General features: G+C 47.9%; 1 protein-coding gene across 1 annotated transcript in view; it reads left to right on the top strand.

Moving 5' to 3' along the window:
* LOC138583119 (ATP-binding cassette sub-family A member 9-like) overlaps positions 1-15589 on the top strand; it is a 2601648-nt gene that overhangs the window by 224282 nt on the left and 2361777 nt on the right. The window contains exons 2-3 of the mRNA XM_069655079.1: positions 109-210; positions 5320-5530. Of these exons, the coding sequence (XP_069511180.1) occupies positions 109-210; positions 5320-5530 (313 nt within the window). The remainder of the gene's footprint in view (positions 1-108; positions 211-5319; positions 5531-15589) is intronic.

Raw genomic sequence — 15589 nt, 5'->3', positions numbered from 1 at the left:
GTGCCAAAGGATTATTGACATATTTCCTTTACATGCCTTTACTGTTTGATAATGTTATGTAAATGTAATGTTGTTATAACTCAACCCTTTATTTCATTCACCAAACAGAAGGAAATGCATCAGAGCGAAGCCAGTGTGTGTCAGCAAACTGGAGCCCTGTTGTACAAGAATCTGTTGATAAAATGGAGGAACAAAAAACAGAGTGTACAGGCAAGTGCGATCATTGTTCTTTATGTATAGTTCTGAGCTTGTTGCAGTGGGTGCGGAGTTGTGTTGGAAGAGTAATGCTGCTCTGTACAAAAAGTAATTGTGGCCATTAGAACGACCGCTGAATGGATAAGTAGTTGCCTGAGCTTTTAGATTGAAGGGTCGGCATTAGGGATTTTGTATATATTTTGGTTAGGTGGATGAATGGACAGATTTTTGGTTGAGTAGATTGCTAGATATGTTTCTGGTTAGGTGGTTGAATGGACAGATTTTTGGTTGAGTAGATTGCTAGATATGTTTCTGGTTAGGTGGATGAATGGACAGATTTTTGGTTGAGTAGATTGCTAGATATGTTTCTGGTTAGGTGGATGAATGGACAGATTTTTGGTTGAGTAGATTGCTAGATATGTTTCTGGTTAGGTGGATGAATGGACAGATTTTTGGTTGAGTAGATTGCTAGATATGTTTCTGGTTAGGTGGATGAATGGACAGATTTTTGGTTGAGTAGATTGCTAGATATGTTTCTGGTTAGGTGGATGAATGGACAGATTTTTGGTTGAGTAGATTGCTAGATATGTTTCTGGTTAGGTGGACGAAGGGTTTTTCCGATAGAAGCGACTGACGCTTGAATATTAGGATTCCTATTTAGCCGTCTCAAAAGATAGATAATACCAGAAGGGATGATAAACATGCCTTTTTGGATAAGTGATAGGCAATATTATGTGCAATACGTATATTTATAGAGAATGGTTTAAACGTGTGCACTGTGTACGGGCACTTTTGGTTATGTGTTTGTGTATATGTGTTTGTGGTTCAAAGTTAAGTAGTTGGCTAGGTGTGTTTTAAAAAAGATTGGGGGGAGGATGAGGTTTTTGGTAAATGTACTGATGGGTGGATGGCTAGATATATGTTTGAACAGGTGGATAAATGTGGTTTCGTATTGGTATAAAGGTACATTTTATGATGGGGGAACATATTACATTTTGCAAAAGCCATTGCACATATCATTTATTTTGGACAGTTTTGCATGGAACCATTTGTTACTTTTATTTATTTATTTACAAAGCACTGAAAGCCCGCAGGCATCAGAGCGCTAACACAAAACAACAATTAAAAACCTACAATAAATCAAACAAAAAAGACAACACAACATAACCCAGACTCAATACCTCAAAGTACACTACAGGGTCGGGGCAAAAAGATCAAAGCCCCAGGTTAACCCACCACAAGATTCAGATTTGAAGAGCCCTTGGGCATGTATTTACAGGTGCAGAGAAAAGATGGCAAATTAGTGGCCCCACATCCAACCAAAATGCACTCCCTATGTTCTTGGGAGCTCCAGTCATTGATGCTTCTCTAGATTCTATCCCACACGTGTTCTCAGTATTAGTGATGATGACATTCCTCTTGTCCATAATAAAATCTTATATTCCCGTCCCTAATCATCAGCGTCAATGACTTCCTTACGCGCAGGTTCCTGAACAAGCTTGGAGTAGTGCAGGTTTCCGTTTATTGACATAGGCCCATGCATACTATTTTAGGGTTCCTTACATTTACTGATGATGAGGTGTTGGGACCCGACAGGGGCTCTCCTACTACCGGCTCAGGGCCAGGAGGCATTACCATTGTATGGGAGTTAGATTTGGGACCCAAGCAAAACAGGGACGCCTGTGTAGATTGTGGGAGCAAAGACACTTTCTCAAATTGAGGATCGGTTTGGCACCAATTATCCTTTCGATCTGACTTTGGTTGAGTCAGTGGAATCGTTAGGGGGAGTGAAAGTTCGGTTTGACTACAATTATGTGCATTTGTGGATGATTCGATTTTTCATGCTTTTGCTGGATACGTAGATTGATGACTTGTTAGTATAGCGCATGGATAGCTGATATTTTAGATAGATGGCCAGCTTAGCTTTTTCATGGCTGGTTGGCTATATGAGTGTTTGATTATGTGTCTGGTTGGGCACATCTGTCAACAGGGTGGATACATAAATGTGTTTTTCCTTTAACTTTCAACCTTATATTAATATACTTTTATACAGTAGAAAATTTAGCAACGATTTAAATTGTTTAATTTGTTTTTTTACTTCTGACACCGCATTGTCTCTCCAGCACAAGGTATACCTTCCTTCAAGGATGTGCATTTAGCTGCATTACAGGCAGTATTTTAACAAAGAAGGTTCATTTTGGCTGCAATGCTTTCAATATATAAACAAAACTTCATGTTCATGTGAGGTAGAATTTGGTAAAGATTAACAAACAAAACGTGTTTTCAAACGTCTCACATCTGAGAAAGATTGTTTAGTGTTTCCCAGGCTCATTTTTTACATCACTTGAAAGGCAATGCTACCCACAACTTGCGGGTGAAATGTTAAAACACTACTAGGATAGTGATACGTTCCCACAGCAGAAATGATCTAAAATCCTAAACTCGGTACTGGATATGGAACGCGCCTACGGATCGGCTGAATGGCATGTAAAAAATGTGACATTTTTGAGGCAGTGTAGTGCTATCTTATTTGGACACATTTTTCCGTAGGTTAGGGACCGGAAATCCTCTGGACGGAAGTTTAAAATTTAAGAACACACCTGAAACCGGTGAGGGTGTTCATTTTATTTAGATGCACACTACAAATGGAATCCTCTTTTTCATTGATGGCAAATTAATTACGTGAATTTAGAGCTTGAGGATATAGCCGAGAGGGCAGCACTAGAACCAAAATACCTTCAAAGCACTGTCCATTGTGGATCAAATATGGACAAGCATCCTAGACGCTAGCCCAAACTGCAACTCAATGAATTTGTGGCCTCATTCCTAAAACTATTTATCTGAGTCAGTTGTGATGGTGGCTTTTGACTGATTTGGACATCTGTTCTCTAACCACCTCATAATTTCAAATGTTGGTACATTCCTAATTGCAGCCAATCTTCACGGCACTTTTCTACTACCATACTGACATTTCTAGTACCTTCTTGTAAAACTGTTGAAAGTCACTACACTTAAGATGATGATGATAAAATCTTTATCCGGAAATGTAAATTCCCATCAAAGAACATACAATAAAAGAAAAAAAGGTACAACAGTAAAAACCATTTAGATGCAATCAGCTTCTTCACTTAGGATTAATATGCAATCTGTGCACAGTCCTGCACTTTAGTGGTTTACAGTTTGTTGCCTTTAGGAATGTTTCCCCATCACCTCTAACACCTGTTACTTTCTTGATGCGGTTCGCACCACACTTGCCAGAGTGTGTTTCGTGCGTTGCTGTGCTTCATCAGAGCAAGAAATAATTTAATTAATGTATTCATGTTTTGGGGTTGGTTTAAAATATATGATCTATTTTGTCTTCCTACCTGCACAGTATTCTGAACTAAACCTTCAAGATAGAGTGGCCACTGTCTACAAAGCAGAGCTTCTCTGGGAGGGATGAGAGGGGGCCATAGCCCCGGATCTTTTGGTTGTAGCACCAGATAGAAGCTCAGGGGCTACAACCAAAAGGCTAGCTAGCCCCGAGTCCTGACAGTCACGACATTAGCGTAGCCCTGGACCTAGCAACACCCCTGCTGCATAGTTATTCTCAGGTAGAAGTTATTTTTTATTTTAAGTGGGTTGGTGATAAATCACCAGAAAGTTACAAATATTAAATGTTTACTGACCTGGGTTACGTTTGAACTGGCTCTGTAATCCGGTGTCAATGTATTCAGCCAGCCACTCCCATGGGCAGATCTTTCCCAGTTGAAGCAGCAAGCAGCTGGAACAAACTAACCTTATCCATGAAATCGGAGGAAAGCTAGAGCACTTTCCGCAAAAATCTTAAAACAGTTTTGTTTGAGTAGCTCTACTCTTACCTTCTGAACTTAATTTGTTTTCTGTTGTCTGTTGAGCGCCCTGATGCCAGTGGGCTATGGCGCGGTAAAAATAAACAGATAAAAAATTAAAATGAAGGTGGTCAAGTCAGCAGCTTAGAAATGGAGACAAGACAGCAGGCCTGTGCCTTTTTAATACAAAGCAAGTCAAGACAACAGGACGTGCCCAGGGGATGTGTAGATCAAGAGTAAAAGCAAGGGATATCGGATGTGTTTACAAGGTCTGCTGTTCAGTGAAAAAGTGGCGTTGAGTCCATTACTGTCGCTCTTTTGGGCACTAAAAGAATTACGTGACTTTTGCTGCACTGTTGATATAGATTCGATCTGGAAGTGGTCTGGAGTTAACTCCTGTGCTCCAAGTCCAAAATTCTTCAGATTTACAGCAGGGGAATTACCACTTGCTATAAATCTGGTGATTCCCTATGGAGTCATATGGACGCCGGCGTTACTGCACACATAATCCTGTGGTCAATTTGCGGGACTGAGCGGTACTAACAGTAGATGTGTTTGATGGTAATTCTGCAGAAATAAAGCAAAATTACTGTCAAACAAGTAATGAGGCCAATGATCCCAATTATTGATTGATCAATGATTTCCTTTTATCAGAAATGAACGCTCTTATCCGGCCTTCAAGAGACTTGTGAAAACTGTTCGATAAATATGTTTAATCTATCTATGTCTTAGATACCAATTGATGTTTTACTTTATCTTCTCTACAAACGCCATGTTACCCGAGGATGTCAGGGTTACATAAATGCAATAAATAAATAAATAAATAAATAAAGTTACATAAAATAGTGTTTCCATAGTTGCAGGGCATAGCTGTGCTCACTGTTCTGCCATGTTGTTTTTTAAATATCATGGGTTAATATAAAGACACTTTGAAGCACCTTTAGTTACCAGCGGGATTACAAATAACCAGCGATGAGGCACGGACATGTCGCAAGGGAAAGTCCATAAGGGTTTTTCACCTGAATTGACAGGTTTGAAGGATCTGTTGGGAGGCCTTGTCCCTCAGTGCAACTAAGCATAATGCTAAGTAGTGTTGGTGTTAACTGTGGTGTGTATTTATAATGTGTGAAGTGAGTGTGTGCTTTGCACTTTCTTAGTTGGTGAGGTTGGCCAACTGTAAATCATATGATTTTGTGGGAGCTTGAAACATGCACATGGTAAAGGAAGCTGTGTCAGCACTGTCTCCATATATTTTGCATCTCTGATATGTTTATTTTTTCCTTTTTGTTGACAGGAGTGGCTCCTTTGCCTAGTCGTTCTCTTATTAGGGTGGTTGCTGATGTTTGTCGTGGAGGAAAACCATGCCCGCCTCCCTGAAATGCCTGAAAATGACCTTGATCGCTTGGATGCATTCAACGTTACGACTCGCGTGATTGGATATGCCCCGCAGACACAGTTTGCAAAAGAAATCATGGAGAAAGTTGCTTTGACGTTAAATGGGACAGGTAACATTAAACTATTACAATCATTCAATTCATAGCCTTTATTCGATGCGAATCTTTAGGCACAAAATACAAGATTCAGCAACCCATAAATACAACAACCACATCTGGTCATACCATTATTTACAAGCTAAAACATGAATATTAAAACATCATAAAAAATAAACATCATATAGTAACAGTTCAGTTAAAATAGCAAAGCCAGCAAGGTAACATACTATTACAGCAAACAAAATCCGTGCTAAAAGGACAGTAGTGCCTTGCTTTTCATCTGACGCGTCACAGCACCCTAGATAATAGACATTACTATCACAATCTCTTGAATCATGCAATTTTGAGTACAAAATGTATACTCCATAAGTAGACTCACATTTGCCATATAAATGTCTATCTGATGCATAATTGCTGATTTCTGTGAATTAAAACATGAAATTGATGTGTATGGAATTGTAGATGGGGAAGCTATCAACTTTGCAAAGGGTGTAACGCAGAAGCATGAGGGATTATATGCGACATAAAAAAATACAAAGAGCCTAATTATGAGTTTGGTGATGTTGGAAGAATGGTGGTACAGTAGCAGTAATTATATGACCACAAATTAGTGGATGTGAGTACCACAAACATAATTATCCTTTAATATAAATTGATGATTGATTATTTGGTTCACATTAGTGACCCTAATTGCCCTTCCAGGAAAACCATAACAACCAAGAGCAACTCCCACAGAGGGTTCAAGGGTTTTTATTAAAGGTCTTGGGTGACACTCTAAGGGACATACCTTGCTCCCTTGTCTAGAAGAAGAAATAGCCTCCTTAACCCAGTCATCCTTAGTGCCCAAGTTAGTATCTAGTGCTTATTAACCTCTACTTGCTGTCTTCTTTCAACATTCTTTCTCACTGTCATTGAGGGCCTAAACTTGTCCACCTTCCCGATCTAACCTTCCTCAGGAACTTCCTAGGTAGGCCCTCACTATCCATGGATGAGTCCTAAGGGGTTGTTCCTTCCACCCAAGATCCACCCTATCACCTTGCTTTCACACCATGACATTATTCTCCCTATATCTCTTGAGAACTCTCCTACTCTCGTCTCTCAACTCCACCCAACTTCTCCCCTCTATCTTTCTGCATCTCTTTACAACCTACGTCCACCCTATGATGTTACTGCTTCCTACTCACTCTACTTTCCACTTCTCTCACCTCTCCACTCCACTATTACTCTCCCCTCCACTACTACACCACCTCTTTCACCTCCACTACTACTCCACTGCACCTTTTACTCAGTCACCCTCCTTTCACTCTCATAGTAACCTTCCACTCACCCTCTACTCTTTCACTAATACTCACACTCACCCATCTTACACACACACAGCACAGAACAGTACTACTTGGACCAACCAATACCTCACGTTCTATGGAAATAACCTCCACACTCCTTTCTACTGTGCTTTTTCCTTCTGGTCTCTTGGTCTGCCACCTCCTCCTCTTCTGACCTCACCCGAACATCCACACCTTCCTTTTTCATGACCACAGCTTTATTCTCCACCTCCTTCTCCCATTGGTCTACTTCTCTGGGTCCAATCTTGCCCTGTATTTCCCACCCGGGAGATATCACGTATATCCTGATGCATAAAACGAAGGCAAAGCCCAGCTCCTAGGTCCGCCAAGCAAGGGTAATAGTGGCCCTCTTTGGGAAATGTTCTTCATGGTGTTAGGGAGCCAAGCTGCGGTCAGATTCAAAGTAAGTTCATTTCAGGGAGCCAGTCCACAGTATGTTTTCAGCAATCTGGGTCGGTAAGTTTGGTGGCAGCTGTTTTCTCGTGCTGGGTGCAGGGAATAGGAGGCGGCCTGCTGCATTCCCTGCGGCTGCATACTGTCTTTGCAGCTCTGTTTATCGGTTCCTCTCTCCATAAGGGTCGCTCTGATCTTGTGACTGGAGGGCTTTAGCTGGAGGCTCTGGTGGGCTGTCCTATTGCAGGCAGTCTGCCCAGACCATGGTGGGATGTTGTGGGCTTCAATAGAATGGATGTAAAGCATTAGTATTTTTAGGAAGGGACATGGCGTGATTCAAAGTGATACTTTTCAGATACATACATACAGGCACGTGGGGAGAGGATAGGAACTGGGGCCCTCTCAAGTGCCACCTTCCTCCTCTCGGGTATCACTGCCTCTGGCTTCCATAATAGTACGCCACCCACACCTGGCTGAGAGGGGTTCCCATCTCCTCTTGACAAGAACAGATTACTGGTGCAAGCAAGTGAATTACATCACTGTAATGACGTCATCAAGCATCAGCGTGCATGGGCACCATCATTAAAATATAGGAAAACCTGTAAGCCATTCTCTAAACAACAAAGAATAGGAAGGAAATGGAAAAAATATATTAGACAAACATGAATACTAGTGATGGATTTATTATTTGCATACCGCAGTTTCCACAAATGGGTTCCAAATATCCATCAAATAAAGGGCATGCCATAGTTTGTGTTTGTTCTTTGCAATTGCATGTAGATATTAGTGTAGTGCTCGAACTGATCAATTTTAAATAGGCGATAGATAAACATTGCTATGAAAGGGGCTCCTCCTGCCTGGGCCCATCACAGGATCAAGATGGCAAAACCCCTGATGAAGATGACAGAGGAGTGAGTGAGCTACTCCCTATGTTCTTTTAGACAGATGTCCGCAGTATTCCTATGTTGCAGGCTGGGGACCGGCTTCAGAATAATTCTTGATCTTATGTTGTGGATCATCCTCCTGTTGTATTCAAGTTTCGAACAGGTTTCAATCTATGAAATGATGCAGTAAAAAAATAGTGCACATATTTATGTATTATCAATATAAATATTTGTCAACTCATATTTGGTTTGAAATCACTAATTGGTTATTTTGAACAAACAAACTGTAAAGGTGTGTGAGTTTCTTTAATGTGTATTTGTGTTGGTGGGGATTTTTTTTTTTTTTTGTTATCACATGTTTTTATTACCAAGAATATAGCTCCAAAAGGCTAATTTCAATACAAACCTTACATGTACCGCAATATAACATGTTATATGGAGTATTACGTTAAGAAAAAAACGAGGGAGCTAAAATGACAACTCAAGGAAGCAAATCCAAGGAATTGCAACAACACCGAAAACTCCCTCACCCTAGAAACAATCATGGAACAGTGTTCAGAATGTCCAAACTTCAGTGTCTAAAGAGAATACATTGTCAGTAAGTATTCAAAGAAGCCTTGGTGATAGTTTCTTACATGTATGCAAACATAAGAAAGATGCTTATCTTGGAAGTGTAGAAGCCCCATATACCTTAGATGTGTCAAGAGACATTAGACATCCAGAGAGCTCCAAGTTGCGATGTGCACACAAAGTCTTTGTTGTGTGTTTTTTTTTTTTCAAACTCTTTTTATTGAACTTTACAACATGTCAAAAGCAGAAAAACTCCCTCCCACCTCCACCCACCTCCCAAGGTGACGAGCATTCAAAACCTAAATCTTCTTACTTTCGGACAGTTCCTCCACATCATTGTAGCTCTAACAGTCTCAGGCGCTGCGGGCACCACGTCACTCTATAGTTATCTTTAAGAAAAGACATACGGGGTAATTCATAGAATTCAGCGCACAAGTGGCGCATGCGGCTGGCGCACAGTGTGCGCGTGCGGCAGTCTGCGGCAGCCACATGCGCCAAAACCCATTTCGGCGCACAGCGTATTCATGGATTTTAACATCCCTAAGCAGCCGTGGCGCAGAGTGGCGCAGTGACCCTGCAGCAGCGCCACTTATGCCCCCAACCCCGCCCTGTGCGCCATGAACAGCGCACAAATCCAGTACATGGCGCACAGGCCAGTGGACCAGCATACAGCCCCCCAACCACGAAAACGCATGTAAAACTCGCCGTGCACCCCTCGGAATACACGTACCCCGCTCGCGCTAGGCCAATCGCGTGTAAAACTCCCCGCGCACCCCTTGAAATACACGGAACCCGCTCATTCGTGGGAAGTTTCACACGCGGTAGGCCCTGTGCGAGTGGGGTACGTGTATTTCTGGGGTTCACAGTGAGTTTCACACGCGGTAGGCCCTGTGCGAGCGGGGTATGTGTATTTCTGGGGTTCACGGGGAGTTTCACACGTGGTAGGACCTATGCGAGCGGGGTACGTGTATTTCTGGGGTTCGCAGGGAGTTTCACACGCGGTAGGACCTGTGCGAGCGGGGTACATGTATTTCTGGGGTTCGCGGGGACTTTCACACGCGGTAGGCCCTGTGCAAGCGGGGCACGTGTATTTCTGGGGTTTGCGGTATGGTTTACACACGGTGGGCCCTGTGCGAGTGGGGTACGCGTCTAACTGGGTTTCGTGGGAAGGTTCACACGTCATTCTGCTATCAGAGCGGGGTACGTGTATTTTGGGGGTGCGCGTGGAGTCCTACACGTGAATTGGCAGTGTGGGTCCTCCCAGGTGTGCCCTCTACCCCCTCCACGGCCCCTGCAGGCAACCCACACCACAGGGGACTACCCTGCACCCCTGGTCATGTCCCGCAGGCAGCCCATCCACCATGGACATGCCCTCCAGCCAAGCCACATGTCACCTTGCACTAGTGATCACCAACTCATGTCCCCCAGCACCCCCAACCCCCACCATTGACAGGCACCTGCCAGCAGGCCCCCACTCAATTCCCCCAGCACCCCCACCCGCCTGCAGTGAGGGGCACCTGTCAACAGGCCCCCACTCATGTCCCACTCATGTCCCCCAGCACCCCCACCCCCCAGCAGTGAGGGGCACCTGCCAGCAGGCCCCCACTCATGTCCCCCAGCACCCCCACCTCCAGCAGTGAGGGGCACCTGCCAGCAGGCCCCACTCATGTTCCCCAGCAGCCCCACCCCCCAGCAGTGAGGGGCACCTGCCAGCCGGCCCCCACTCATGTCCCCCAGCAGCCCCACACCCCACCATTGACGGGAACCTGCCAGCAGGCCCCCATTCATGTCCCCCAGCACCCCCAGCCCCCAGCAGTGAGGGGCACCTGCCAGCAGTCCCCCACTCATGTCCCACTCATGTCCCCCAGCACCCCCACCCCCAGCAGTGAGGGGCACCTGCCAGCAGGACCCCACTCATGTCCCCCAGCAGCCCCACCCGCCAGCAGTGAGGGGCACCTGCCAGCAGGCCCCCACTCATGTCCCACTCATGTCCCCCAGCAGCCCCAGCCCCCAGCAGTGAGGGACACCTGCCAGCAGGCCCCCACTCATGTCCCACAGCTCCCCCTCCCCCCAGCAGTGAGGGGCACCTGCCAGCAGGCCCCCACTCATGTCCCCCAGCACCCCCACCCCCCACCATTGACGGGCACCTGCCAGCAGGCCCCCACTCATGTCCCCTAGCACCCCCACCCCCCAGCAGTGAGGGTCACCTGCCAGCAGGCCCCGCTCATGTCCCCCAGCACCCCCACCCCAGCAGCAGCGAGGGGCACCTGCCAGCAGGACCCCACTCATGTCCCACTCATGTCCCCCAGCACCTCCACCCCCAGCAGTGAGGGGCACCTGCCAGCAGGCCCCCACACATGTCCCCCAGCATCCCCACCCCCCAGCAGTGAGGGGCACCTGCCAGCAGGCCCCCACTCATGTCCCACTCATGTCCCCCAGCACCCCCACCCCCCAGCAGTGAGGGGCACCTGCCAGCAGGCCCCCACTCATGTCCCCCAGCACCCCCACCCCCCAGCAGTGAGGGGCACCTGCCAGCAGGCCCCCACTCATGTCCCCCAGCACCCAACCCCCCCACCATTAACGGGCACCTGCCAGCAGGCCCCCACTCATGTCCCCTAGCACCCCCAGCCCCCCACCATTGACGGGCACCTGCCAGCAGGCCCCCACTCATGTCCCCTAGCACCCCCACCCCCCAGCAGTAAGGGGCACCTGCCAGCAGGCCCCCGCTCATGTCCCCCAGCACCCCCACCCCCCAGCAGGCCCCCACTTATGTCCCACTCATGTCCCCGTGCACCCCCACCCCCCAGCAGTGACGGGGCACCTGCCAGCAGGCCCCCCCTCATGTCCCCAGCACCCCCACCCCCCAGCAGTGAGGGGCACCTGCCAGCAGGCCCCCACTCATGTCCCACCCATGTCCCCCAGCACCACCACACCCCAGCAGTGAGGGGCACCTGCCAGCAGGCCCCCACTCGTGTCCCCCCCTACATGAAGTAAAGATGCACAATCATGGCCCACTTCTACACCAAAATACCATAGCACGCCACCCCATTCTTGAGACGCAATGATTTCCCAATCCACCCCACACTGACATGCCTATCTCAAGACACAAACCAAAAGTCAACTATGTACATCAACACATTTCCGTCACACACACACACTGGTTGTCATTGATTGTGTAAACCCACATTTTCACATGCATCAACCCAATGAGCGAATCCCACACATGGAACTTAAATATGAAAATGTATTATGTACAAAAATAAAGCAATGAAATGAAAGCGTAACAAAATAGCAAACATGAAATGAAAACCATGTGCAAAGATGAGTAAATGAAAAGTATAACCAATCCAAAGTAATCCTAAAGAAAAATAGTCAAAACTCTCCCCCCACCAACGCAAATCCAAAGGAAACGTAAAAAGAAAAATCCATTGATCCATGGTTAAATCAAAAGAAAAAGTTCAAAATAATCCATTGTCCAACTATGTACAATCCATTGTCCAAAAGAAAAATCTATTAATCCATGTTCAAAATCAAATAAAAAGTTCAAATAAATCCATTGTCCAACTATGTACAATCCATGGTCAAGGGTCCATGAGCCCAACGAAAGAAATGAAACCTACCTAAGAAACTACCTAATAAAAAAACTATATACACATGTGTGTGGCATAGCCCATTCACCACAAATCAAAGGAAACGGAAAAGGAAACCTAACTCTAAAAACTATTTACAATGGCAGCGGGCTAGTGCAACGGCTCACTTTTGGATGTCCCGGGCCAAGGCATCATCGAACTCCCGCTCAATGTCCTGGAGGCGGTCCTCTTCCATGGCCCCGAGGGTTTGCAGGGACGACAACATGTTCACCTCCAACTCCCTGCGAATTGCCTCGAGGTACTCGGCCCTCCTCAGGGCCCTCTGCATGGAGTTCTCCGCCCTGACCATTGAAAGCCGTGCCTCTTCTGCCCGCTGCCACTCCGCATCTATGGCGTGGCCCAACCGCTGCCCTACGGAAGACACTTGAAATCCTGGGTCCTCCTGCCCATTGGCCGGTGACTGCCCCTCCGATGTTGAAGGCCCGAGCCATCATTGCTCCCACCATGTTGCTGCTGCTGTGCCTGTGCCTGCACCCTGGTTCTTGCTGCCTGCACGTCCTCCTCCGGCTGGGGTGCAGTTGTTGTGGTGGCCCCCCCTGCTGGACGTCCGACTCCCGACTGTGGCAGGGATGTGTCCTCCACCAGCCTGGGCGTTGGGTGAGAGGCAGCTCCACAGGGTACCCAGGTGATACATGGGTGGGAAGATGGCATGGAGGACGACTGGCGCATAGGGGGTTCAGGTGAGGAGGGGGTCGCAAGAAGGTCCAGCACACGGAGCAATCCAGCACCGGTGACCCGTACCAGTAGGTCAACGTGGTCAAAGAGGCATGCGAGACGACCAGCAGTCTCTCCACGAAAAGACTGCAGGTCACCTCGCATGCCCCGTTGACGCAACGCTATCCCAGCCAGGACAGGCTCAACACGGTCCCGGATAGCCACGTCCACAGGGAGAGGAAGGCCAGTTGTTGTGCGCTCATCCCCTCCCTGAAAACGGGTCTGGATGTAGGCATCCCTGCTGGTGCCAGATGATGCAGTGACAGGATCAAGGACAGGATTACACACAGGCACCTCCGCGGCAGCCTGTGCTGCCTCCTGTCCCTGCCCCTGCACTGCACCACTAGCACCAGTGGAATCCCCACCTCCAGACCCCGTGTGTGTCCCTTCCGCAGCCTCCTCCACCAAACCCCCCACCAACCTGGATGACTCTGTGCCATCTTCCTCCGTCAGACCCTGTGGGGTCTCAGCTGCCCCTTCTGGTGCCGAGGAGTCCACCTCCGACCTCCGCCTCTTGGACCTAATCTCGGCAGCTGCGGCCTGGGACGTGGCACCATTCTCCTCAATCCCCGATGAGATGACAATCTGGGAGGGGACCCAGGCCTTGCGTCTCCGGCTGGTGGTGCGATCCCTGCCGCAGTGCTCCACAGCACCCTCTCCACCCTCTTCAACAGTTGACGCTGCAGACAGGGAGAGATAAAACACAGGCATCAGAGCACTGTACAATGGACTAATACACACATGACAGTTGTACATGAGTGGCAGTGTCATACTTCAGACATGGCATCACACCCCCCAACACACATGTCATTTGTACTCACACACATGAGCAATTCCACAGCAATATTGCACCAGCCAGCACCATCCATACACTTACAACAGCATGAGCATCCGAAGGTGAGCCTTACGTCACATGAAATACGGGAGTGCACAACACATGCACACACGCCACCAAACTTACATGCATGTGTACATGTCCACCAACTGTCACAGTGATGATATCGCCATCCATGTCATATCTGGCATTCAGCCTTCTACATGTCAGTGTCACATGCATCCAAGTTGCATCACAGTTGCACACTTGTCAAATACACACACATGCACATGCACACAGTGCAGATACATGCAGCAGGAACCACCATCCATGTGTGACACCACAACCATGCCAACGTACATACACAGAAATTCAAAAATGTTTGCTCCCACACCTGCATTTGGCCAGCATGCTTACCAACACATAATACACCATCGATGTGTCTCACACCTGAGAGGACTCACATGTGGCAGCCTCACGCCCATGTTCATACACATCCCTACATGGCCGTACAAAAACACATGTGCAACCTGCACACTACTGGCACACCACAACACGCACAGCGTCCAATCAGTATGCATGTACACTTAGCGCTCGACTCCAGACGGGTCTGCCTCTCAAGGGCCTGGATGTGGAGTGCTGGGCATATGCGTTCCAGGACCCTGATTTGGTGGTCGGACAGGTGGCCCTGGCACCCCTTGGCATCCACTGCCTTCGAGAGGCGCTGGGCCTTGTTGAGGATCCTGGACCTGAAGTCCTCCCATCCCTTCTTGACATTTTGTAAGTCGCGGACTGCCACCCCCTCCGCGTTGATGGCAGTCACGATGTCCATCCAGATCCTAGTCCGTCCTTCATAGTCGGCGCGCGAACTTCCAAAGAGGGCATCATACTGCCCCAGGACTTGCTCCACCAGGACACCAACTTCCCTGGCACTGAAGCTGGTGGCCGTCTGCCTTTCTGGCTGGGGGTTGCCAGTGGTGCCAGATGGTGTTGTGCCCGACATGGCAACCCCAGAGGCAGGTGTGAGTGGGCAACTGGGTCCTGGGGCTGGGCTGTGGGGCGATGGTATCCCAGTCGGGAGTCTTCGGTTCCAGCAGCGGTGGTCACAGCAACTGCACCCCTGGCTGACGTGCAGGCAGCAAATAGCAGGGCACGTGGACAGCAGGCACTCAGGGAGCAGCAGATGGCAGGTGGGAGCATGCTCGGGGCTCTGGGGGGCAGTAATTCGGCCTTCTGGGCAGGAGCGTGGTCTTCTGTGTGTTTTCGCGTGGCCAGCTTGATACGGAGTGATTTGGCACGTGAAAGAATTGCACGTTAGCGTGTAATTTGAGGAAAGGCCCTTAGCACGTAAGTGCGTCGGTATGATATGATATGATATGATATGATATGGTATTTGTAACGCGCCTATACACAAGTGTTTCACAACGGTGACGTTACGCGGGCGGGCATTTCCCTCGTGACGTGGGCATAGTGGTTTAGCGCACGTGAAAAAACTGCACGTCCGTGTGTGAATGCATGTAATCCGAGGAAAGGGCCTACACGCGTAAGAGACGTGACACGCGCGGGCGTTTCCCTCAAGACGGGTTAATGTTGAGCGGTGTCATCAGTGCACTGTACGTGCTTTTCGTGGAGACCGACGTGTGTTACTGCTTCGTGTTTTTTTTTCGCGCGCCATCACAACTTCACAGCTATCAAGGACGTAT

Source organism: Ambystoma mexicanum, chromosome 3q (genome assembly GCF_040938575.1).
Source record: "Ambystoma mexicanum isolate Mex_15411 chromosome 3q, UKY_AmexF1_1, whole genome shotgun sequence".
NCBI lineage: Eukaryota > Metazoa > Chordata > Amphibia > Caudata > Ambystomatidae > Ambystoma > Ambystoma mexicanum.
This window is presented reverse-complemented; position numbering and strand designations above follow the sequence as displayed.